Source organism: Scyliorhinus torazame, chromosome 14 (genome assembly GCF_047496885.1).
Source record: "Scyliorhinus torazame isolate Kashiwa2021f chromosome 14, sScyTor2.1, whole genome shotgun sequence".
NCBI classification, from domain to species: domain Eukaryota; kingdom Metazoa; phylum Chordata; class Chondrichthyes; order Carcharhiniformes; family Scyliorhinidae; genus Scyliorhinus; species Scyliorhinus torazame.
In genome coordinates, this window is record NC_092720.1 from 43,761,208 (window position 1) to 43,787,030 (window position 25,823).

Sequence of the window (25,823 nt, forward strand, 5' to 3'; positions counted from 1 at the left end):
CCATTTAAAAAGAGAACCTTCAAACAAAAAATTGAGGCAAACAACTTGTAAAACGATAGCACCCAGCACTGATGCACGGGACAAGGAAGAATAAAATAGCAAGGCTATTGGAGGCAGGAATTAAATTCAGTCATGAAAATAAGTTGCATGTGCAAAATCATAATATAAGACTGACATGAGATTTTTTTTTTTCAGAGACGGTTTCATTAAATGTTTCTTTACATTTTGGCACTAAATTGATTTTCCTTACAAAGGCTGTCCGGCTTGAAGATGATTTGGATATCAAATCTTTTTTATTCTAGGGTTAACGACTGCATTCTTCGGGTAAATGACGTAGATGTGAGGGACGTAACTCATAGCAAAGCAGTAGAAGCCTTAAAAGAGGCTGGATCGATTGTGCGATTATACGTGCGGCGAAGGAAACCAATCACAGAAAAGATCTTAGAAATAAAACTTGTTAAAGGGCCGAAAGGTAGGTTCTACATCAGGTACAAAAAAATGTTTTTGCACACGTTTCATAGATTGCAAATGTTAGTTTGAAAGATTGTCATTGTTTTTTAAAATAAATTTAGAGTTCCCAATTCATTTTTCCAATTAAGGGGCAATTTAGCGTGGCCAATCCACCTACCCTGCCCATCTTTGGTTTTGTGGGGGCGAAACCCACGCAAACACTGGGAGAATGTGCAAACTCCACACGGACAGTGATCCAGAGCTGGGATCTTTGAGATTACCATGAATTCTGAAACGGGCTCCAGTTTAGATCAGAAGCATAGTGTTGACCGAGACCTTGCTCGATCGTCTTAGACAGACACAAGAAAGTCACCTGAATTTAGTGCAGCTACTTTATTCAGAAGAGCTAACTTAATTGCGATTTATGGGAATATAGTACCGAGATGACTCTGACTCACTACTGTATTAGTGAAGGAGGCTGACCAAGGTACGATCACTTGGTGTGGATATCTTCTTCTCTGAGCTCCGAGCCCAGGACTCCTCTGCAATCGTTGCTCCTGGGGGTTTGCAAGTTATCGCTGACAGTGTTCCGATGTCCCTTCTTAAGTTGCGCTAGTGCTGAGACATGATGCGTGTGCACGCACACGCGCGCGTGCACACACAGGTACACGCGTGCACACGCACAGGCACGCACACACAGACACACAATCAACATTTGTTTGACCAGCTATTCGCCCCTTATGGAGTCTGATGGTCTCTTTGTTTTGTAAACTTATTTTGTTACAAACTTGTATCAACGCAGGTTACAGCAAGTAAACACCCCAGGAAACATACTTCCTGACAATCAACTATACTGTCTGTACAGATTTTTACCCTTTTTCACCCCCACCCTCTCCCCATCACCCACACCCCTGTGATGAATAGCTCCTCAAACACAGTCACAAACGCCCCCCACCTTTTCTCAAACTCCCCCGCTGAGCCCCTTAACTCATACTTTAAACTTCTCCAACCGCAGGAAGTCATACAGATCACCCAACCATGCTGCTACCCCAGTGGCGATGCCGACCGCCACTCCAGCAAAATTTGCCGCCGCAAAATCAGAGAGGCGAAGGCCACGACATCGACCTTCGTCCTTTCCATGAGCTCCGGCTTCTCTGAAATCCCAAATATCACCACCAGAGGGTCCGGGTCCTCCTCCTCCTCCACTATCCTGGCTAAGACCACAAACACTCCCGCCCAGAATCTAATTTTTCGCCACCCCAAAACATGTGCGCGTGATTCGCTGGCCCTCGCCCACACCTCTCACACTCATTTGCTACCCCCTGAAAGAACCCACTCATTCTCACCTGAGTCATATGCACCCTGTGCACGACCTTAAACTGTATCAGGCTCTTCCTTGCACAAGACGAGGTCCCGTTTACCCTTCGCAGTGCCTCACTCCATACTCCCCAATTGATCTCCATTCCCAACTCCGCTTCTCATTTATCTTCACCACCCGCTCTTCTATAGTTAATACTTCTTCCTGGGACTCCATTCCAGACGCGGTCTTCGCAAAGGCTCTGTACAAGTGCAACATCACGTCCTCATTTTTCCATTCGAGCTTTCTTGAGCTAATGGCCACCATTCTATTAACCTGTATGTACGTGTGCACCAACTTTTAATGCACATGAAACACCCAAATCGCTATGCTTTTCTTACCATTTAGAAAATAATTTTATTCCACTTTTTCAGAACTAAAGTAGACAGCTTCTCACTTGATTTGCATTAGCTGTTATTTAGCTTGACCCTTTAACTTCCTCCTCCCATGCAGAGCTTACTGTGTCTCCTAACATAGTGCCACTGCAAATTTGGATATACATTTCTCGGACTGCTTCAGATTTACAAATAGCTACTTTATGCGAAAGGTGGTAAATGTGTAAAATAGACAGTCCACATTGGAGGCAGGTAGTGAGCAAATATTTAAGGACGGCACGGTAGCACAGTGGTTAACACAGTTGCTTCACAGCTCCAAGGTCCCTGGCTTAGGTCACTGGCTGTGCGGAGTCTGCACGTTCTCCCTGTGTCTGCGTGGGTTGCTCTGGTTTCCTCCCACAGTCCAAAGATGTGCAGATTAGGTGGATTGGCCATGCTAAATTGCCCTGAGTGTCCAAAAAAGGTTCGGTGGGGTTACTGGGTTCCGGTGATAGGGTGGAGGTGTGGACTTCGATAGGGTGCCCTTTCCAAGGGCCAGTGCAGACTCGATGGGCCAAATGGCGGCCTCCTGCATTGTAAATGATATGATTCTATAATTAAGGAAGAATTGGACAGACTTTGTGGAAAGAATTAAATGAGAGTTAGCTTTGGAACCAGCCAGCTAGATTTTCTGGTTCCATACTTTCTCTGTCCTTGTAACACAATCAAGCTTATTGGAATAATTATTTGCCAGTTACACTCCAGGTGAGCAGTTTAAATTTGCATTATTAGATTCAGATGCCCTTGCTGTGGCGAGTTCTGTTATCTGTTCTGTAACTGGCATCAAAATTGGGCAGATGCTTTCTGGCATTGATCAGTGAACAAGGGAATGACTTGTGATTCACTGATGTAGCTAAAGGTCTTGTCACTATTAAGAAATTAATCTGAGCTGAAGTGTGTGATTTAGAATTGTTCAACTTGTACGAAACAAATCTGTTTTCATGTACATCAAGAAATAGCAGTAGGGCTGCGCAGTGGTTAGCACTGCTGCCTCATGGCTCCAAGGACCCGGGTTAGATCCTGGCCCGGGTCACTGTCCGTGTGGAGGTTGCACATTCTCCCCGTGTCTGCGTGGGTCTCACCCCCACAACCCAAAGATGTGCAGGGTAGATGGATTGTCCACACTAAATTGACCCTTAATTGAGGAAAAAAAAGAATTGGGTGCTCTTAAAAAGAAATAGCAGAAGTAATGTTTATATTTTGATTTGCATTCCATATCCTTTATATCTGGATTTTGACTTCAGATATTGTTCACAAATGGATTAATTTGTTTTTCCTAACAGCTTTTTTATTTCTGACGCTGATTTTCTTGATTCCATTCAGTTGGGAATAGCATATTCCCTTTTAGCTCCCTGTACTGTTTCCCAATAAAATCCTGAGTTGACACAATTGCGCTTGGATTTTACAGATTGCTGGACCTGGAATGCTGGCTTTTACAGAAAGCATTTTGTTGGAATACCAGCATACCTCATCAGGTGACACTTGTCTCCCTAACTAAGATATGAGAGCATGCTGTGCATTTCACAGAAATTTAGAATGTGGAATAAGTGTCATTGAAAGTAAAATATAAAGCTGAGGAGTAGATGATTCATATTTGCAAGTCCATTGGTTTCTATCAATGGGGGAAAGCGGCTATTGAGTTGGATGATCAGCCATGATCATAATGGCGGAGCGGACTGGAAGGGCTGAATGGCCTTCTGCTCCTATTTTCTATGTTACTCCTCTGTAAATTTATTACATTGACGGATCATTGAATTAATGCAATATTGAAAATCAGAGTTGTATGTCATGATCGATTGACATATTTGACACACGCCCTGTGGTTCTGTGTGAGGAATAGATTTCTGCACAATGCCCTGTCACCCATCCCTACAACCTTATCAAGTGTTTTAGTTGAAATGAAATTCAAATTGTACCCTGACTTTATTAATGTTGTTGTTGTTTTGCCTCCTTCTCCTACAAATAAAAGGTCTTGGGTTCAGTATAGCTGGAGGTGTTGGAAACCAACACATTCCAGGCGATAACAGCATCTATGTAACAAAGATCATTGAAGGAGGAGCAGCGCACAAAGATGGACGGCTACAGATAGGAGACAAGATTCTGGCGGTAAGTTCCAAGTGCTCCTGCCAACAGGTTAACCAGTCTTTGTTGCAGAATTTGGTGCGCTGGACTAAATGTAAGCAGTCCATGGATTATACTCTTGCACCTCAGTATTTTGTAAACCACATATCAGGATAACGATAATCAATTTTTAGAGAGGAATTTTAGTTGAAAGGTTAAGATTTCAGTGCATCACATTGAGTACCTTTATTGAGCAAGATTCATTTGGTCATTGCTACTTAGAGATTTATAGCATTGCAGTCATTTCCAACAGACTGTAGTGAGGGAAAATATGGTAGCCAGTTATTCTGGCAAGATGCATAGACCTCTAATTTATGAGGATTCTGACCATTCAATTTACTACTTCAGGTTACTTAAATTATGCGATGATGTTTCAGTGCATTTTTTCCAATGTGTTATATGAACCTCATTGTATAATTGGCCCATTTATTTCCAGCTGTCAGCTAAGGACTTGCCAAGAAAGACTAAGCAATAATAATGCTGATTTTTACTGGATTGATCTGGTTCTTCTGAGAATTCCCATTACGGAGGTAGAGCTCCCCCTCATGAAATTTGATTTCTATAATCATCACTAGTAGCCGATTGGAAACAACAGTACTCGCACCTCCCAAATGTTGACACCACAATTTCCAAGGATATAATTAGTTTTGCAAGAATTTTTTGCTAAACCTATGAAAGCTCACCAATATGATGGGAAGTATTTGTGAAGGTGATGACAAAAATGGTTTTAGTGACGTTTCCTTTCCCAAACGGAACATTTCTGAAACCTGAAAATTCCTTGTGGAATGTCCATTGTCCCAGCTAACCTTTTGTAACTTTGCAGGCATATGAATTCAATGCTGAACATGTCAACATAAATCCTGTGCAACAATGAGTGGGTTGACTTGCAAAGTGGCGTTGGGAATGGTGGAGATATCTGATTGCCAGTCCAAAAAGGAATTATTGAGCTACATATGTGCTCTCTCTCTCTCTCTCTCTCTCTCACACCCCTCTCTCTCTCTCTCTCTCTTTCTCTCACACGCGCTCTGTCTCTCTCGCACTCTCGCTCGCGCACCCTCTCACTCTCGCGCGCCCCTTCCCCCTCGCGCCCCCCTCTCGCGCCCCTGCTCTCTGTCTCGCGCGCGCCCTCGCTCTCTGTCTCACGTGTGCCCCCGCTTTCTCTCTCTCGCGCGCGCCCCCGCTCTCTCGCGCGCGCCCCCGCTCTCTCGCGCGCGCCCCCGCTCTCTCGCGCGCGCCCCCGCTCTCTCGCGCGCGCCCCCGCTCTCTCGCGCGCGCCCCTGCTCACTCGCGCGCGCCCCCGCTCTCTCGCGCGCGCGCCCCCGCTCTCTCTCGCGCGCGCGCCCCCGCTCTCTCGCACGCACGCCCCCGCTCTCTCGCGTGCGCCCCCGCTCTCTCTCGCGCGCTCCCGCTCTCTCTCGCGCGCTCCCGCTCTCTCTCGCGCGCTCCCGCTCTCTCTCGCGCGCTCCCGCTCTCTCTCGCGCGCGCCCCTGCTCTCTCTCTCGCGTGCTCCCCTGCGCTCTCTTGCGCGCTCCCGCTCTCTCTTGCGCCCTCTCTCTCTCGCGCGCGCCCCCTCTCTCTCTCTCTCGCGCGCGCGCCCCCCTCTCTCTCTCTCGCGCGCGCCCCCTTTCTCTCTTGCGCGCGCCCCCTTTCTCTCTTGCGCGCGCCCCCTTTCTCTCTTGCGCGCGCCCCCTTTCTCTCTTGCGCGCGCCCCCTTTCTCTCTTGCGCGCGCCCCCTTTCTCTCTTGCGCGCGCCCCCTTTCTCTCTTGCGCGCGCCCCCTTTCTCTCTTGCGCGCGCCCCCTTTCTCTCTTGCGCGCGCCCCCTTTCTCTCTTGCGCGCGCCCCCTTTCTCTCTTGCGCGCGCCCCCTTTCTCTCTTGCGCGCGCCCCCTTTCTCTCTTGCGCGCGCCCCCTTTCTCTCTTGCGCGCGCCCCCTTTCTCTCTTGCGCGCGCCCCCTTTCTCTCTTGCGCGCGCCCCCTTTCTCTCTTGCGCGCGCCCCCTTTCTCTCTTGCGCGCGCCCCCTTTCTCTCTTGCGCGCGCCCCCTTTCTCTCTTGCGCGCGCCCCCTTTCTCTCTTGCGCGCGCCCCCTTTCTCTCTTGCGCGCGCCCCCTTTCTCTCTTGCGCGCGCCCCCTTTCTCTCTTGCGCGCGCGCCCCCTTTCTCTCTTGCACGCGCGCCCCCTTTCTCTCTTGCGCGCGCGCCCCCTTTCTCTCTTGCGCGCGCGCCCCCTTTCTCTCGCGCGCGCGCCCCCTTTCTCTCTCGCGCGCGCCCCCTTTCTCTCGCGCGCGCGCCCCCTTTCTCTCGCGCGCGCGCCCCCTTTCTCTCGCGCGCGCGCCCCCTTTCTCTCGCGCGCGCGCCCCCTTTCTCTCGCGCGCGCGCCCCCTTTCTCTCGCGCGCGCGCCCCCTTTCTCTCGCGCGCGCGCCCCCTTTCTCTCGCGCGCGCGCCCCCTTTCTCTCGCGCGCGCGCCCCCTTTCTCTCTCGCGCGCGCCCCCTTTCTCGCGCGCGCCCCCTTTCTCTCTCGCGTGCGCCCCCTTTCTCCCTCGCGCGCGCCCCCTTCCTCCCTCGCGCGCGCCCCCTTCCTCCCTCGCGCGCGCCCCCTTCCTCCCTCGCGCGCGCCCCCTTCCTCCCTCGCGCGCGCCCCCTTCCTCCCTCGCGCGCGCCCCCTTCCTCCCTCGCGCGCGCCCCCTTCCTCCCTCGCGCGCGCCCCCTTCCTCCCTCGCGCGCGCCCCCTTCCTTCCTCGCGCGCGCCCCCTTCCTCGCGCGCGCCCCCTTCCTCGCGCGCGCCCCCTTCCTCGCGCGCGCCCCCTTCCTCGCGCGCGCCCCCTTCCTCGCGCGCGCCCCCTTCCTCGCGCGCGCCCCCTTCCTCGCGCGCGCCCCCTTCCTCGCGCGCGCCCCCTTCCTCGCGCGCGCCCCCTTCCTCGCGCGCGCCCCCTTCCTCGCGCGCGCCCCCTTCCTCGCGCGCGCCCCCTTCCTCGCGCGCGCCCCCTTCCTCGCGCGCGCCCCCTTCGTCGCGCGCGCCCCCTTCGTCGCGCGCGCCCCCTTCGTCGCGCGCGCCCCCTTCGTCGCGCGCGCCCCCTTCGTCGCGCGCGCCCCCACCCCCCCTCGGCCCCCGCCCCCCCTCGGCCCCCTCGACCCCCGCCCCCCCCTCGGCCCCCTCGACCCCCGCCCCCCCCTCGGCCCCCTCGACCCCCGCCCCCCCCTCGGCCCCCTCGACCCCCGCCCCCCCCTCGGCCCCCTCGACCCCCGCCCCCCCCTCGGCCCCCTCGACCCCCGCCCCCCCCTCGGCCCCCTCGACCCCCACCCCCCCCTCGGCCCCCTCGACCCCCACCCCCCCTCTTCCCGCCCCCCCTCGCCCTCGCCCCCGCCCCCGCCTCGCCCCGCCCCCTCTCGCCCCGCCCCCCCTCGCCCCCGCCCCCCCTCCTGCCCCCGCCCCCCCTCGCCCCCGCCCCCCCTCGCCCCCGCCCCCTCTCACCCCCGCCCCCTCTCGCTCTCGCCCACCTCTCGACCCCGCCCCCCGCCCCCTCTCGCCCCCGACCCCACCCCCCCCGCCCCCCTCTCGCCCCCGCCCCTGTCATCTGTACTTGTGTATGTTCAGATCTTTTCATTTCTGTTAATCATCTTCCTTGGTCTTCTAATAAGACAGCAGATTGAATGTTACATTTATTTCCTGATTATAATGTTGAGCTGATTGAGTTGGCATGGATTTGTTCTGCATTAATAGCAAGTATGCTATTAATTACTCATGTTAGCTAACTTCCATTTAACTGACATAATGTCATTGAACTGTTTTTTTTTTCTATCAAGTGTTTATAACTACACTTTCTGCATGTGAAAGCTTCAATATCATGAGATACTGCAGATGCCAATCTTCCTGTGGATTTACAGATTTTGTACTTGTTATTTCTAGGCAGGTACAGCTACACTGCAAGATACATAGTCATTTGGGAAGGATGGGCAATACATGTTGTCCTTGTACTCCCATCCTGAGATCAAATATATAACAAAATAATATTTTTGTGAATTTCAGGTCAATACAGCCAGTCTAGATGAAGTTAGCCATGAAGATGCAGTGACAGCTTTGAAAAACACAGCAGAAGTTGTCTATTTGAAGGTTGCAAAGCCCACCAGCATGTATATGAATGATGGGTATGCACCTCCAGACATCACCAATTGTAAGTCCCTCTTTCATCTGCTTTACTGAGTTCAGATTAATTGTGAACATGGAAGTTAACCTTTGAAGGACGTGTTATTGTCTTTAAATTGTGTGTTTTAGAACACATACCAGGCACCAGTAAGTCTGTATCCATCACAAATATTTATTATAAAATAGAATGTCCAACACTACGGTCGTGCACTGGTTAATGTTATTTTATGAAGTTTTACACTTTTCATCAGTGGTTCCCTTCCTTGTGAAGTAGAAAATGTCACTGATTAACAGAGAAAATCCGAGATCCCCCACCTTATATCTTTACTCACTTGCAATTGCGAGTTCTATATAATCTTGCCTAGTCCCATGCTGCACTGAATCTGTGGCTCCAGGCTAATACTCAGTATTTGCCCAATTGGACACTGTGCACCCCTGCTCTCCCAGCAGTAAGAAAGAAAATCAGATTTTGAGGTTTGGCTGAAATTACAGGATTGATGTTCACCGCTGGGGCATTTATTGGTTCAAAGTCAAGGTTCTAGATTTTATGTTCTGTTCTGCCCAACTATTATCCCCTAAAAAGAAGCAAGAATTATCCAAAGAATCCTTCATTGAAGCAGATCTTCAAAGCATGAAATTTTGCCTACCTCCCACTAGAAAAGCATTGCAAGGACTAATACCTTGGTAATAGTATATGAAGAAAAAAATATACATGTTTTCTGAGCAGAATTCAAACGTATTAACTCTACACTACACAGAACAATACTTCCAGAAAGATGATACAATCTGTTGGACTGATTTTTCACAGGCAGTTGGCTGATAGTCTTGGGTTTAACTATGACACTTGAAGGAGAAATGAGGCCCAGGAAACTAGCTACAGTTTTTTAACATCTGTCCATCCGTTAAACAGAAGAATGCTTTCTGGCCCCCTAGGCTGAGCTATAGTTCTTTTGTCAAGTTAAATGTGTTATAATTATGCATTGTCATTAAAGGACAGTGTTTATTTAAATGGAATTAAGTTTTAATTACGAAACTGCTTCTTTTGCTGCATTAATCATGCCAGCATAATTGCTTCGAATGTTTAGGCTGTTTCTTATTTTGGTCAAAGAACTAGATGCTTGCTTAATTAGATCAGCAAGGCATCTTTAGCCAGATGAGAATCGAACATGCCAGTGTTTATTTAAGAAACAATTAGCAAATCCTGCTCAATTTCAGAGCTGACAACTCGGATAATCCTAAACATAAAATCAGCTGCAACCCTGAGGTCAATGACACCCCACTGATGTTGACTTTTGGTAGCGTTGCACTATTTCCATGGCAGATTTATCAATTTTGAAAGTGATGGTCAGCTTTGAAAGCGTGAATTTTGTTTCCGGGGTGGTGCTGAGGAGGTGTCATGTGCATTGATCTAACTATGTTGAATACTGATTAAAATCGCCAGTTTTGAAATCAATCTATTATTTGTCCATTTTGCATTGTTCTTATGTAGTCTTATTCCCAGTCTGAAGGCCAGGTCAAATTACATTTCCTGATTTTTCCCAAATACCATTTTCTATCTATACACAAGACTGTGCTCAGTTTCCTTTTGTTTCCTCCCCTCTTTACTGCCCCCACTGTTCCCCAGAAGGAAGTGAACAGAATACCTGCCAATGCCAGGTCAGGAACAAGAGTGACCAATGTGGGGAATTATACAGATTGCTATTATAATGCTATAGGAGTAATCTAGACATTCATTTAAATCAAGGAAAGTAATTTAAAATATCTCCGATTTTGATCCACTTTAAAGAAAATTATGGATGAAAATGTTGATGTTGAAGGTAAGGGACGGCACGGTGGTGCAGTGGTTAGCACTGCTGCCTCACGACACTTCAGGAACCGGGTTCAATCACGGCCCTGGGTCACTGTTTGCACGTTCTCCCCATGCCTGCGTGGGTCTCTCCCCAACAGCCTAAAGACGTGCAGGGTAGGTGGATTGGCCACGCCAAATTGCCCCATAATTGGAGGAAAAAAAAGAATTAGGCACTTTAAATTTAAAATAAGAGAAGGGTGGCACAGTGATTAGTACTGCTGCCTCACAGCGCCAGGGACCCTAGTTTGATACCGGGCTTGGGTGACTTTGCGGAGTTTGCAAGTTCTACCTGGGTCTGCGTCGGTTTCCTCCGGGTGCTCCGGCTTCCTTCCACAGTTAAAGATATGCAGGTTAGGTCGATTGGCCGTGCTAAATTGACCCCTGGAGTCCAACGTTTCGGTGGGGTTATGAGGATAGGGCCTACATAGGGTGCTCTTTCTGAGGGTTGGTGAAGACCCAATGGGCCAAATGGCCGCCTCCTGTACTGTAGGAATTCTATGATATGTGACTATATTGTTACAGACAGTAAGGGGGATTTAATTTAAATATCCCTGATTCTCCCCTCACCCTTCCATAAACAAAGATATTTTGATTTTCTCCTTGTAAGCAGTGGCCTATTTCCCAACCCCTCAGTTTTGGTTTGATCCAATTTCTATTGATAACCACCCAACAAACTTGAGATGGGGAAAATCAGAGGGCTAGCTGCTTATATACATAATATGTGTGTGTGAGGTCCAATGTCAAAGTACACTTAAAGCATGAAACTATAGTTCAACTAAAACATGAAAGCAGGCTGGCAGTGTTTGGAAATACAAGGCAACTATTTCTGTAATCCCAATTCATAGCTGTGGCAAGCTTTAAAATATCTTCTTTAACCGCAGATGGATTTTATTGATCTGTTGCTGCTCTTTGCCAGACAGGGAGGGCGATTGAAAGGGAATAACAGTGAATTTCAAGCCCTATTGATTGTGTTTGTGTGGCATTTTCTCCCAGCCACCATGTAATGAAATGGTTACAAAGGCTTGATAAGAGACCAGGGAAATTTCAATTTCTGATTTACAGTATTTTTTGACACAATATTCGAACAGAGTTAAAACTGCAATGCTGTACCATTTAGAGATGGAAGGTGTTAAACCTTCAAACCAAGGAACAATAGACATGCTTAGATTATGCTTCTTTGTTCAGTTTAGTTCACGGATTTTAATTAAAATTTAAAGAGGACTGGAATTAATATTACCTTAACGCTTTGAGTGCTGGCTGGTCATGGCAATTTTCAAAGAGCACATTTCACTTCGCTCATCTATTATGAACATTGCATTGTGATTGCTGGCTGTTTACACAAATTATGAAATCAATGTAATTAAACTGAACCATGATACTTGCATGTACAATCTCTCGTGTCAGATTCTATGATAGTGTTTGATTTGATTTTATTGTCACATGTATCGAAGTACAGTTGAAAGTATTTTTCTGCGGCCAAGGGAACATACACAGTGCGTACATAGATTTTAAAAAAGAATAATCAACAGAGTACATTGACAAATGGCACATCGACAAACAGTGATTGGTTACAGTGAGGAACAAGGGACCAAACAAAGCAAATACATGAGCAAGAGCAGCATAGGGCATCGTGAATAGTATTCTTACAGGGAACAGATCAGCCCGCGGGGGAGTCATAACTGTGGGGAAGAAGCTGTTCCTATGCCTGGATGTGCGAATCTTCAGACTTCTGTACCTTCTGCCTGATGGAAGGGTCTGGAAGAAGGCAATGTCTGTGTGGGAGGGGTCTCGGATAATGCTGTCTGCCTTCGTGAGGCAGCGGGAGGTGTAGACAATCAATGTGTGGGTGGCAAGCTTGCGTGATGCGTTGGGCTGAGTTCACCACACTGCAGCTTCTTGCGACCTTGGACCAAGCAGTTGCCATACGAGGCTGTGATGCAGCCAATGTTCCTCACCAATGTTGCTGTTCTCAAATATATGTATAAAATATTGATGTGGACTTGGGTGTGAGATCAAAATATCACAATCAAAGTTTACAAACAAATAAAATAAGTAATTTGTTTTGAAGAGGACAATAAGGATATCGGGTGGGCTTGTGGTGGTTTGTGGTTTAAGCAGATACATGGAAGATGAAATTTAACAGAAATGTGAGCTGATGTTTTTGGAAGAAAAAGCGAAAATGTAGAGACAAATGGTAAAACTTCAAAAGGATGCGGGTCATTAGGTTTTGTAAATGGGGGCATTGGGTAGGAAAGCAAGGTGGCAATGCTGGTCCTGAACATGTCATTGGTTAGGACACAGGTGGAATATGATTACCGTTTTTGGAGATCATAAAGAATATTGAAGTAATGGGGGTACAGAAGAAATTGGCTACGTTGATGATAAGAATGAGAGAGTTTTGTTATAAGTAGAGACTGGAAAAACTTCCTAATAGTCATTTAAAGCATCAAATCCATGGGAAATATCATTTCTATTGGTCAGAGAGCTGGTCATTGTTAACCTAAATTTATATGAGTGCCTTAAATATAATGAAAGGCGCTTCACAAAGGCATTTGCAAAAATGACGACCCTCACATAAGGAGATACACTTGGCCAGATGAACAAAGCTAACTGCATGTCTTGAGGGAAAAATGTGAGGAACAGAGATAGAGGTGTTCAGGCAGGAAATTCCAGAATTTAGGGCCTAGGCATTTGAAGCCATGGTGGGGGGAGTGAAATCCAGGATGCTCAAGCGACCAGAATTAGAGAAGTGCAGCCATCTCAGGATTGTAAGAGGTGGAGCAGATTAAAGAGATAGTAAGGGGCCAAGGCATGGAACGATTTGGAAAATATGGATGAGAATTTAAAAATTGAGGTGCTTTAAAGCCAGGAGCTGGTGTAGGTTAGCAAGTACAGGGATGGTGGACGAATGGTATTTGGTGCGAGTAAGAACGTTGGTGGGAAAGGTTTGGATAGCTTAAAGTAGAATGTGCTGGAATAGTAAGGCACGGCAGGCATGGAAGAGGATTTTAGCAGCGGACAGGGACTCAGATATGCGATATTACAGAGATGTAAATAGTCGGCCTCAGTGTCGATGTGGATATGTGGTTGCAAACTCATCTTTTTTAAAATAAATTTAGAGTACCCAATTAGTTTTTTTTCCAATTAAGGGACAATTTAGCATGGCCAATCCATCTAACCTGCACATCTTTGGGTTGTGGGGGTGAAACCCATGCAGACACTGGGAGAATGTTCAAACTCCACACGGGCAGTGACCCAGGGCCAAGATTCAAACCCGGGTCCTCAGCGCCGTAGTCCCAGTACAAACCACTGTGCCACATGCCGCCCCAGTTTCAAACTCATCTTGAGGTCAGACATGGCATTGAAGTTGTGAACTCTGGTTCAGCCTCCAGAGTGAGGGAAGGAATCGGTGTCTTCATATATAATTGCAGGAAATTTCTGCTCATCTTGTACTGGATGTTGGGTAAGCAGTCTGACCATGATGGAAGCGTCCACAGCAGTAGTATTGAGATAGTGCTACGTGTACTCAGCGAAAGGAACGGTGAAAGAGATGAGAGGGCTGTTTTTAAGCAGCATTTGAAAAATAGCTGTGAAAACAGAATCCATATGGGGGCAGCACGGTAGCATAGTGGATAGCACAAATGCTTCACAGCTCCAGGGTCCCAGGTTCAATTCCTGGCTTGGGTCACTGTCGTGTGGAGTCTGCACGTTCTCCCCGTGTGTGCGTGGGTTTCCTCCGGGTGCTCCGGTTTCCTCCCACAGTCCAAAGATGTGCAGGTTAGGTGGATTGGCCATGCTAAATTGCCCTTCGTGTCCAAATTTCCTTTAGTGTTAGGTGGGATTACTGGGTTATGGGGATGGGGTGGAGGTGTGGGCTTAGGTAGGGTGCTCTTTCCAAGAGCAGGTGCAGACTCGATGGGCCCAATGGCCTCCTTCTGCACTGTAAATTCTATGAAGTCTTTAAAAAGGGAGTGGATAAATCAGGGCAAAAAGTGTTAAGGTTGGGGAACGGTACATGAACAGCTCTTTCAGTAAGCCAATGCAGGCACAATGAGGCGATTAGCCTTCTCTGCTGTAAAATTCCCATATTCGTTTGGCATGTGTGCAATGTGATATCAGGATTGTTTATGCAAAATTCATACGCCATGGCACAGATAATACTCATGAAAAGATAACGTGCAATAGCTCCATAACTATAGCAATATAATTAAAACCAAGAGAAAGATTGAGAATATTTCAATCAAGCAGCTGTACCTCACTACCATTTAAATAAGGGGTATGATAATAGTGAGGCAGTTTGCATCACCTTCCAAAGCTGTTTCTTCCTGCTTTTGGGGGCTGAAAATTGCTGCTAGTTTTCATGCTAATTGACAGCAGGCAGGCTGACCCCTTTTCCTCTTCTTGCAGCCCATGTTACTAGGCTGCACAGAAGATCTGTGACTAATCTGTAAAACAGTCTATGGTATCTGACTGCAATGCAGTATGTATAGTCCCAAAAAAGAATACATTCCTCCCTGCACCAACATTCTATTCTCCAGTGAATTCTGCCTCAATTAACATCTGATTCAATAGGGGTATAAAGGTTCCAGAATAGAAGAGGGAGGAATCATTTTGTTTTGCATGCATTAAATAAGGGGCTTAGCTTGGTAAACTGATATTCCTGCTCCTCATCGCCTTGTATTCCAATTCCTCATGGCATTAATTGTTCTGTTGAAAGACTTTTTCAACATATTTCGATCTGTATTGTATCCAGACCCATTTTTTAACCGCTCAAGAGGGCGAACTAATGGACAGAAACTGTTTAACTGCGAAGCTAGGATGGTTGTTTGGTTTGTGTGATGTGAATAGTGATGAATGTCACATGTATCTCCTCGTTGCGAGCATTCATCACCAGTCTAGCGATGACTGTGGGCAGTAAGCACCAAAGCCATTAGCAGTGGTAAAGTGCTGAGCCAGGGATCAATTTAATGAACAAAGCATTGATTAGTTTTCCCGACTGTCAGGCAAACAGTGAGTCATTTGCTATGATTCAACATTGAGACTTAACTCAATAGGTCCTGAGATCAAGTAAGATGCTTTTTTTAAAGAAAGAGAATTTCAGTGGCTGATTTTCCACCCCTCTTTTCCCTCATCCCCCCCATCCCCAAATAAAAAGACTATGTCCTTCTGGCCTACAGGCACAAGAGAAGACATGATGCACTGGAGAACTCACTCCTTTGATCCCTGTCGGTACTGAGTTAACCAGGCCACTGTTGCATATCAATTGGCATATACATCCCGGGGTATGAGAAGGGAAGGACTGACGAGGGTTCCATCCCAGAGTGTGATCCAGTTACCCCCTGTTCCCAACCAAATGTGTGGTTGTGTTGCGAGGGGAAATTGCAGCATTCCTTTTCACCTACATTGAAGGGCCTGATTGCACACACTGTTCAGGATCTCCCATGACTGAGCATTTGAGCTGGTTGCTGAGGTACTGATGGCCACAGCTCTGTTACTGTATTAGGCATTCTGAGGGAAAATTTGGATTCAAATATATATATTTATATTCTATTTTATATCTAATATATATATATTACATTGATTTTTGCAACGTGTAATAATTTAAGGTGCTTCTGACTTTGTTGAAAGTAGGTAGTTCCAAGCATGTCATGCATATGGAACAATGTGCAGCCCAAAGAATGATTTTGCAAGTTCTTGTATTGTGAAGAACGATGACAGATGCATTTTGAAATAAAATAATTTGATCCATTGTGCAGCTATTACGATATTAACAACCTTGGTGAATTCACAAAAAAAAAGCATTTCAGCTATGTGTTGTGACTGTCTCAACAAACGTATCTCCTTGACTTAACTAATAATGCATTTTAGCAGTGACAATTCAGTAAGATATTGATGCGTGAAGGGTGTCCTGTTACCAGTAATTATGTGGAATGCTGCATGCCAGCACTGATTATATTTATTTCTAGGGGGAGGCAGTGACTAGTCACTGGACCCAGGCAAATGCTCTGGGAACATGGGTTCAAATCCCACCATGGAAGCTGGTGGAATTTAAATTCAAATAATAGGGGATGGCACAGTGGTGCAGTGGTTAGCACTGCTGCCTTAAAGCTTCGAGGACCCTGGTTTGAACCCGGCCCCGGGTCACTGCCCGTTTAGAGTTTGCATATTCTCCCCGTGTCTGCGTGAGTCTCACCCCCACACGCCAAAGATGTGTAGGGTATGTGGATTGGCCACGCTAAATTGCCCCTTAATTGGGAAAAAAGAATTGGATAAAAAATTCAAATAATAAATCTGGAATTTGAAATCTGAAGCTAGTTTCCTTAATGGTGACCATGAAACCAATGTCTACGAGACCTGCCATCCTTGCCTGGCCTACATGTGACTGCAGACCCACCACAATGTGACTGACTCTTAACTGCCCTCTGAAATGGCCCAGCAAGCCACTCATTGTATCAAATCGAACTCCTTAATTGACAGCAGTGCATCCAGTCCTGTCGGAAATTGTCCTTGCTAACAACTGGGGGCTTGTACCAAAATTGGAAGAATTATTGCACAGACTAGTCTGACAGGGAATGATGCCGTGTACACAATGTTTCAGACCCCACCATCTCCACTCTGGATGGAGTTGCCCTGTGAGTCCTCAGCATTGACTCCAAATCCTACGCAATCTGTGGCATCCGGTCAGACATGGGCAAGGAAACCTCCTGATTACCATCTACCTCCATGTTGAATGCCACTTGGTAGCACTGAATGGCGAGTCATTCATCTACTTACTCCCCAAGGTCTGTCCACTATCTACAAGGCACAAGTCAGAAGTCTGATTGGAATACTCTCCACTTGCAACTACAAAAACACTCTAGGCTTGGCACCACCCAGGACAAAGCAGCCTGCTTGATTGGCAGCCCATCCGCAAACATTCAATCCCTCCTCCACCAATGCACAGTAGCAGCATAATATACCATCTACACCATACACTGCAGGAACTCAGCAAGGTTGCTTCGTACCTTCCAAACCCATGACATCTAAAAGCCAAGAGCAGCGGAAAAATGGCACACCACCTGGAAGTTCCCCTCCAAGCCACACGTCATGCTGACATGGGAGATATAAAGCCGTTCCTTCATTGTCACTGAAATGCTCTCCCTAATGGCACAGTGGGTGTACTTACACCACATGGACTGCAGCATTCAAGAAGGAGCTCATCACCACCTCCTCAAGGGCAATTGGGGATTGGCAATAAATGCCAATGAAGCCCACATTGAATGATTTTTTAAAAAAAACATTGAAGATACCCTCCATTATGTTGTGTGGCATAACCAACATTCTAAATGGGATAGACCTGGAACAAATCTAGCAACTCATGGGTATCCATGAGGCACTGTGAGCCACCAGTAGAATTGTATTCAACCACAATCTGTAACCTCAAGGCCCAGTGTATTCCCCACTACCATTACCACCAAGCCTAGGGGTCAACCCTGCTTCAGTGAAGAGCACAAGATGGCATGCCAGGCGCAGCACCAGGCATACCTAAAATAGGGTGTCAACCTGGTTAAGCTACAGCACATGACTAATTGCATGCCAAGCAGCAGAAGCATCATGCAATGACAGAGCTAAGCAATCCTATAACCAAGCTCTACAGTCCTGCCACATCCAATTGGGAATGATAATGGACAATTAAACAACTAACTGGACGAGGAGACTCCATATATATCCTTAATGATGGGGGTGTCCCACACATCATTCAAAAGACACATTAGCAACCATCTTCGGCCTGAAATGCCGAGTGGATAATCCATCTCTGCTTCTTCCTGAGCTCCCCAACATCACAGATGCTAGTCTTCAGCCAGTCTTCACTCCACATGATATTAAACGACAGTGAAGGTACAGGATACTGCCACGGCTATGGCCCCTGACAACATTATGGCAATAGTACTGAAGACATGTGTCCAGAAGTAGCCTGACCCCCAGCCAAGCTGTTCCAGTGCAGCTCCATCATTGGCATATTCCCGGCAATGTGGAAAAGGTATGTTCTCTACGCAAAAAGCAGGAGAAGTCCGACCTGGCCGATTACCGCCCCATTAGTCTACCTGCAATTATCAGTAAAGTGATGGAAGGGTCGCCAGCAGTTCTATTGAGCTGCAATTACTCAGTAATAACCTTTTGACTGATGAACAGGGCCACTCAGCTCCTGACCTCATTACCGCCTTGATCCAGACACACATGGTCAAAAAACCTGAACTCAAATGAGATGTAAGTGACTGCCCTTGACATCAAGGCAGCACTTGACTGAATGTAGCATCATGGAGCCCTAGCTTCAGAGTTGATGGAAATTTGGGAGAAATCTCCACTGGTTGGAGTCGTACCTGCACAAAGGAAAACGGTTGTGGTTGTTGGGGTCAATCATCTCAGTCCTGGGACATAGCTACAGAAGGTCCTCCGTAATGTCCAAGGCCCCACCATCTTCCGCTGTTTCATCAATGACCTTCTATCATCTAGAAGGATAGAGTCAGCAGATGCATGGGAAACACCACCACCTGCAAGTTCCCCTCCAAGCCACACAGCATTCTACTTGGAACTATATCGTTGTTCCGTCACTGTCGCTGGCTAGGTCAAAATCTTGAAGCTCCCGAATAGCACTATGGCTGTACCAACGGCACATGAACTACAGCAGTTCAAGGCAGCACACCACCTTCTCAAAGGCAATTGGGGATAGTTAATAAATGTTGTCCCCAGCGACATCCACAGCCTTTTAAAGAATATAAAATCAATATTCATAATACCATTGATGCTATATCTGTGATTGACGACCTTGAAGGTAGTTGTCATTGTTAGCTAGCAACCAATTCAATGGATAGCAATTACTGAATAGTTTTTTTTTGTGAATAGGCCTTTACACACATGGTGAAAGTGTAATATTGTTTTTAATATCAAGAGCACCTACACAGCGGAGAACCTTTCAGTCTGCTGATGGTTATAATAAATAATTGAGTGTGTTCTGCTGGAATAGGTAACCTTTACCAACAAAAACAATTAGGTTCCTGGTCCCAAAAGCAAGCCCATTTGTTTTTATTTTAATCATATTAATATTTAAAATGTAATTTCACACATTCATTTCTCTAAGTGGAAAATATTTCTTTTTTCCACTTCCTTACCCCTAGACAGCATTAATTTGAGGATGCAGTCAGGAAATGGCGAGAAATTCAATAGTGCCAAATGTTTCCATTAATGAATAAGTGAAACAAATAGGTAGGCTTGTCATAAGAGGATTTACACTCGAATGATATTACGTTACTTAGTACCTTCTCAAAACAGACATAATGAAGCCTTTCAAAAATATAACTCGAGGTTTGTACAGATTACCTTCAATTAACTAGTTAGAGACACATTTAATATTTAAACTGCATGTGTTGTGTTCAACAAGGGTTAATAAATTTTAAATTCATTCTCAATAATATAAGCAATGTTCAGAAACAACTTTGCAGATGTATGATTGTTGCCACAAAAGCTTTTGAATTAATTCGAACAAGCAGAGAGAGATGCGCTTCTGGATTTAAAAATAAATAAAATGAAGCCCAGCCTAATGAAGATTCAGTATATTGCGAATCAATTCGTTAACCTAGGTCACCAGACCAGTTTCAGAAATGTGCTTGCTTCAATCAGGCAAAGCATTTCTTGTTGGTGAAACAAATGGCTGAATTTTTCGAGGCTTGCTAAAATATGGGCAGCACGGTAGCACAGTCGTTAGCACTATTGCTTCACAGCACCAGGACGGCAGGTTCGATTCCTGGCTTTGATCACTGTCTGTGCGGAGTTTGCACATTCACCCCGTTTCGGTGTGGGTTTCCTCCAGTTGCTCCGGTTTCCTCCCACAAGTCCCGAAAAGCGTGCTGTTCGGTGAATTGGACATTCTGAATTCTACCTCTGTGTACCTAAACAGGTCCCGGAATGTGGCGACTGGGGGCTTTTCACAGTAACTTAATTGCAGTGCTAATATAAGCCTACTTGTGACAAAAGAGATTATTATTATACGTATTTCTCAAAACAATTTCAACTATTTTGATTTATTTGTGTGTTCCTTGTGACTTATTTGAGCAGGTAATGAGGAAGTTAGATAAAGGAGAACCAGTGGGCATGATCTATTTGAATTTCCAGAAGGCCTTTGACCAGGTGCTGCATAGGAGGCGGATAATTCAGATCAGAGCCCATGGTGTTAGGGGCAAGGTACTGGCATAGATAGAGGTTTGGCAAACGGCAGAGAATGAGGATACAGTGGTCCTTTTCAGGATGGCAGCCGGTGATAAGTGGTGATCCGCAGGGGTCAGTGTTCGAACGACAGCTATTCACGATATACATTAATGATCTGGAAGCCTACCTGTGACAATAAAGATTATTATTATATTCTTAAGTGCAGCATGGTGACGCAGTGGTTAACACTGCTGCCTCACAGTGCCGAGGTCGCAGGTTCGATCTGGCTCTGGGCCACTCTGTATGGAGTTTGCACATCCTCCCCATTTTTGCGTGGATTTCGCCCCCACAACCCAAAGATGTGCAGGTTAGGTGGATTGGCCATGCTATATTGCCCCTTAATTGGATTTTTATCTAATAAAAGAAAGATATGTAGAGGGACAGGTAGTGTTGAGGAAGCAGGGAGGCTGCAGAAGCACTTGGCCAGGCTAGGAGAGTGGGCAAATAAGTGGCAGATGGAATACAGTATGGAAAAGTGTGAGGTTATACACTTTGGTAGGAAGAATAGAGGCATAGACTATTTTCTAAATGTAAGTGAGGGCAGCACAGTAGCACAGCGGCTAGCACTGTTGCTTCACAGGTTTGATTCCCTGCTTGGGTCACTGTCTGTGCGGAGACTGCACATTCTCCCTGTGTCTGCGTGGGTTTCCTCCGGGTGTTCCGGTTTCCTCCCACAAGTCCCGAATGACATGCTGTTAGGTAATTTGGATCTTCTGTATTCTCCCTCTATATACTCGAACAGGCGCTGGAATGTGGCGACTAGTGGATTTTTACAGTAACTTCATTGCAGTGTTAATGTAAGCCTACTTGTGACAATAAAGATTATTATTATTATAAATCAGAAGCACAAAAGGGACTTGGGAGTCCTAGATCAGGATTCTCTTGAGGTTAACATGCAGGTTCAGTTGGCATCTAAATATTGAACAGGGCCTTTAAGAACAGCCAAGCTGACAGCTACCAGTATAGTTCCTGATTTTGGAAATTGTTTCATGCTACTAAATGGCAACACCATATTTTGCCTTCATAAAAACTGTCAGCAGACTATTGGTAGTGAAATCCACAATTACTATTTCTGCAAATAATTACAAATCAAAGAAAACAAACCCTTCAATTTTCTTTTGTGCAGGTTTTATTTTAAATGTATTTAAATATATGCACACAACAAAACATAGAATTCCATAAAAATTCATGTTCTTAATCAGAGACCTTCTTGGTAACCTAGCGAGACTTAACAGCTGTTGTGACAAACCTCAGGTGATCTTTTATATATAGACAGACCGCTTCACAATTCCTAGTTCATTTACTTTAGCACTAGGACTAAAGGAGGCATTCTGTCTTCAATAATTTGGTGTGTAACATTTAGATTCTTAATGGCATGAGCACATCATCTGTGTTTGTTGGGCTGCCTCTGTCCAGTGTCGTTTTATAATCATTTAAATAATACATGAGCTGACGTGATAATTAGGTCTAATGCTGAAGCTGTCATAAATCATGGTGAATATTGCAATGCTTATTTGTACACTTGGTCCTATGTCAGTATTTTAACCAGATTCCAGTGCCAGCCTCCCCGAACAGGTGCCGGAATGTGGCGACTAGGGGCTTTTCACAGTAACTTCATTGAAGCCTACTCGTGACAATAAGTGATTTTAATTTCATTTTTTAAATTTCATCTGTTGTAAAATAAGAATTTTCTAAGCCTCTTAGTAATACATTAATCTTGCAATCATCTCCAAGTACAATTTGCCATTGTAATTATATGTTAAACCTTTTCTTTGCCCCCTACAACCAACACTGGTTGGTCAGTTATTGGCTGGACGGCCAGGTCATGATGCAGAGAGACGCCTACAATGCCTATTCACTTCCCTTACCAACTGAGGATATCCATGCCTTATCTAGCCTTCTCAACCTTGCCCCTTGCCTGAGGTGTGGTGACCCTCAGGTTAAATCACCACCAGTCAGTTCTCGCTCAAAAAGCAGAGCAGCCGATGTTCCTCTGGGATTATGGCGGCTTTCATTTCACAATCAACACTTGATAGCCTTGGATAGTTTTTCTTGTAGAGAAGGCTGAGGGAGTACCTGATTGAGGTGTATAAGATTGTGAGGGGTATGGGCAGGAAGGAGAGAAAGAAGCTGCTCCTCTTAGTTGAAGGGTCAGTAACAAGGGGACATAATTTTAAGGTGAGGGGCAGGAAGTTTAGAGGGAATTTGAGGAAAACTGTTTTCACCCAGAGGGTTGTGGAAATCTGGAATACACACTGACTAGGAGGATAGTCAAGGTGGGAAACCTCACAACCTTTATAAAGTACGTAGATGAGCACTTAATGTCATAACATTCAAGGCTATGGGCCAAGTGCTGGAAAGTGGGATTAGTGTCGATTTGGTGTAGTTTTTGTTGGTACAGGCTCAATGGGCCAAAAGGCCTCTTTTGTAGTATGACTCTATGACTTAAGTACTTTTAGAGTAGAAGAATTCTTTGATTTACTGCTTATATTTGGAAAACTCTGAATCAGTTGCCATAAAGAGCTAAATCTACTCCTTTAGGTGATTCAAAAACGTCAAACTTTAGAATTGAATAGATAGCAGGTGCCAGGTTAAATATTCCTGAATTATAATACCTTTAATGACAGAAAATTCACAGAGACATAATCAGGCTTTAATACATAGCAAGCCAAATATGAGACGGGGTGACCAAAAACGGTGAGAGAAATCAGTTGTGAGGGAGCTGGAAGAGACCGAAGTGTTTAGGGTCAGACTTCCAGTGTATGTGGCCTAGATAACTGAATGCACAGCTGCCCGTGGTGGGCAATGGGATGAGAGCATGCATGAGAAGTTGGGGAGGAGGCAGGCCTGGAGTAGGTTAAAAATGAACAAGAAAGTAAAGGAATTCCAGCAAGAGGATGATAATTTCACATCAGATGTTGGTGCCATTGTAAGCCACCATAGATCAACAAGGTGTTATGGGCGAGGCGTTTTCAGAACCCCAAAATGTATCATGGAGTTCAACCAACCTCTCCCTTTAATGGATTTGTTTCTTTTCCTAGCACACGGCTTTTTCCCTTGGTGTGGGATTACAATTATGGACACGTGGATTTTTAAACACAAAACACTGTTTATTCCATGAACTCAACATCTTAAATAAACATTGGATCTCTTAACACCCCTTACTTCAAAGATAACTCAGAGAATATTGCAACAGTAAATAACTCCTTAAAATGTTCCTTCAAACTTCCAAGAGACTTCACACCTTTAAACAGTATCACATCAGGTTAAAGGATATATATATTTTCTGTAGAATGGCAGAGATATATTAGCTTGGTTGACTTCAGCTCCAGCACCTTGCTTTCTTCCTGCAGCTCTCTGGACACACACAGACAAACACAAACTGCTTTTTCCAACTGGCTTTCTCCCTTCAAGCAACTCACAGCAAACCAGAACTTCTCAAGCTGCTGTCTCAAACTGCTTTCTCCTTTTAATCAGCTCACAGCAAAACAGCCAGGCACTTTTAAACTGCTCTCAGCAAAACCAGCCAGGCACTTTTCAAATTGCAAAACCAAATTGCAAAATGGCTGAACTGAGCTCAGCCCCACCCACTCTCTGACATCACTGTTTTCTTAAAGGTACATTGCTTAAACATCCATGTCTTAAAGGTACTCTCACATGACAAAGGGGATGAGTGACATTTGGTGCAGGCGTCAATGTTTTGGATGAGCTGAGGTTTATAGTGTGCAGGATGTAAATCTGGCCTAAACAGCATTGAAATAGTTGAGTTTGGAGACTATGGACATGGGTGACAGTTTTAGTAGCAGATGGCCTGAGGCAATGTCACAGCAATGGTAGTGGGCAATCTTTGTGATTGTGGGCATGAGGTTCAGAAGCTCAGCTCACATTGGCTGAGGAAGCGGTAATTCAATCCGTGGTGGGAGACCGTATTTGCCATTGCTTTTGCCGATGTTTAAGCAAAGGAAGTTGCAATTTCTCCAAAATTTAATGATGGACATAAATGTCATAAGAAAAAGGGACAGGAGTGGACCGTTCGACCCATCAAACTTATTCTGTCATTGAGTAAGTTGTGGCCTCAACTAACTTTCCTGCCTGCGCTCCATAACACTCCCTGCAGCTCAATCGCCAAATTTTTGCCCATTCACTTAACCTATCCATAATCCCTTTGTGGACTCGTTGCATCCTCCTCAGAACTTGTTTTCCTCCTCCATCTTTAAATTGTAGCCAAATCTGCAGGTGATATATCCAAGTCCTTAATATAGATTTTTTTTAAAAATTCATTTATGGGATGTGAGGGTCACTGAACAAAGAATATTACAGCACTGGAACAGGCCTTTCGGCCCACCAAGCCTGTGCTGATCCAGATTCCTTATTTAGACTGACTAATTGCCCAAATGATCTGTATGCCTCCATTCCCCGTCCATTCTGTCTATCAAGATACATCTTAAACGTTGCTACTGTGCCTGCCTCCACCACCTCCACTGGCAACGCGTTCCAGGCACCCGCCACCCTCTGCGTGAAATATTTTCCCCGCGCATCTCCCCTAAACTTTCCCCCTCTCACTTTGAACCTCTGTCCCTTCTAATTGAATCTTCCACCCTGGGAAAAAGCTTCTGACTATTCACCTTGTCTAGACTTCTCGTAATTTGGTAGACCTCAATCAGGTCTCCCCTCAGCCTCTGTCTTTCCAACGAAAACAATGCAAGTTTATTCAACCTCTCCTAGCTAACACTGTCTTGACCAGGCAAAATTGTGGTAAACGTTCTTTGTACTCTCTCCAAAGCATTCACATCCTTCTGGTAGTGTAGCAATCAAAATGCACGCAATATTCCAAATGTGGCCTAACCAAAGTTTTATACAACTGTAACAAGACCTGCCAGCTCTTGTACTCAATGCCCCGGCCAATGAAGGCAAGCATGCCGTATGCCTTCTTGTCCGCCGTATGCCTTCTTGACCACCTTATCCACCTACATTGCCACTTTCATGAAACTCTGCACCTGAGTATCAATGCACCTAAAGGTTCTGCCACTTACTGTATAATTCACACCTGAATTTGATCTTCCAAAATACATCACCTCACATTTGTCACGATTGAACTCCATCTGCCATTTCTCTGCCCAAATCTCCAATGTTTTTTTAAATAAAATTAGAGTATGCAATTCATTTTTGCCAATGAAGGGGCAATTTAGCATGGCCAATCCACCTACCCTGCACATTTTTGGGTTGTGGGGGCGAAACCCACGCAAACCCACGGGAGAATGTGCAAACTCCACATGGACAGTGACCCA

At 45.8% G+C, this 25,823-nt stretch overlaps 1 protein-coding gene across 26 annotated transcripts in view; it reads left to right on the plus strand.

Moving 5' to 3' along the window:
- LOC140389677 (disks large homolog 1) overlaps positions 1-25,823 on the plus strand; it is a 486,438-nt gene that overhangs the window by 290,791 nt on the left and 169,824 nt on the right. For all 26 annotated transcript variants that reach the window (XM_072474027.1, XM_072474028.1, XM_072474029.1 and 23 more), the window contains 3 exons: positions 303-472; positions 4,151-4,287; positions 8,328-8,472. In XM_072474027.1, coding sequence (XP_072330128.1) covers positions 303-472; positions 4,151-4,287; positions 8,328-8,472 — 452 coding nt within the window. The remainder of the gene's footprint in view (positions 1-302; positions 473-4,150; positions 4,288-8,327; positions 8,473-25,823) is intronic.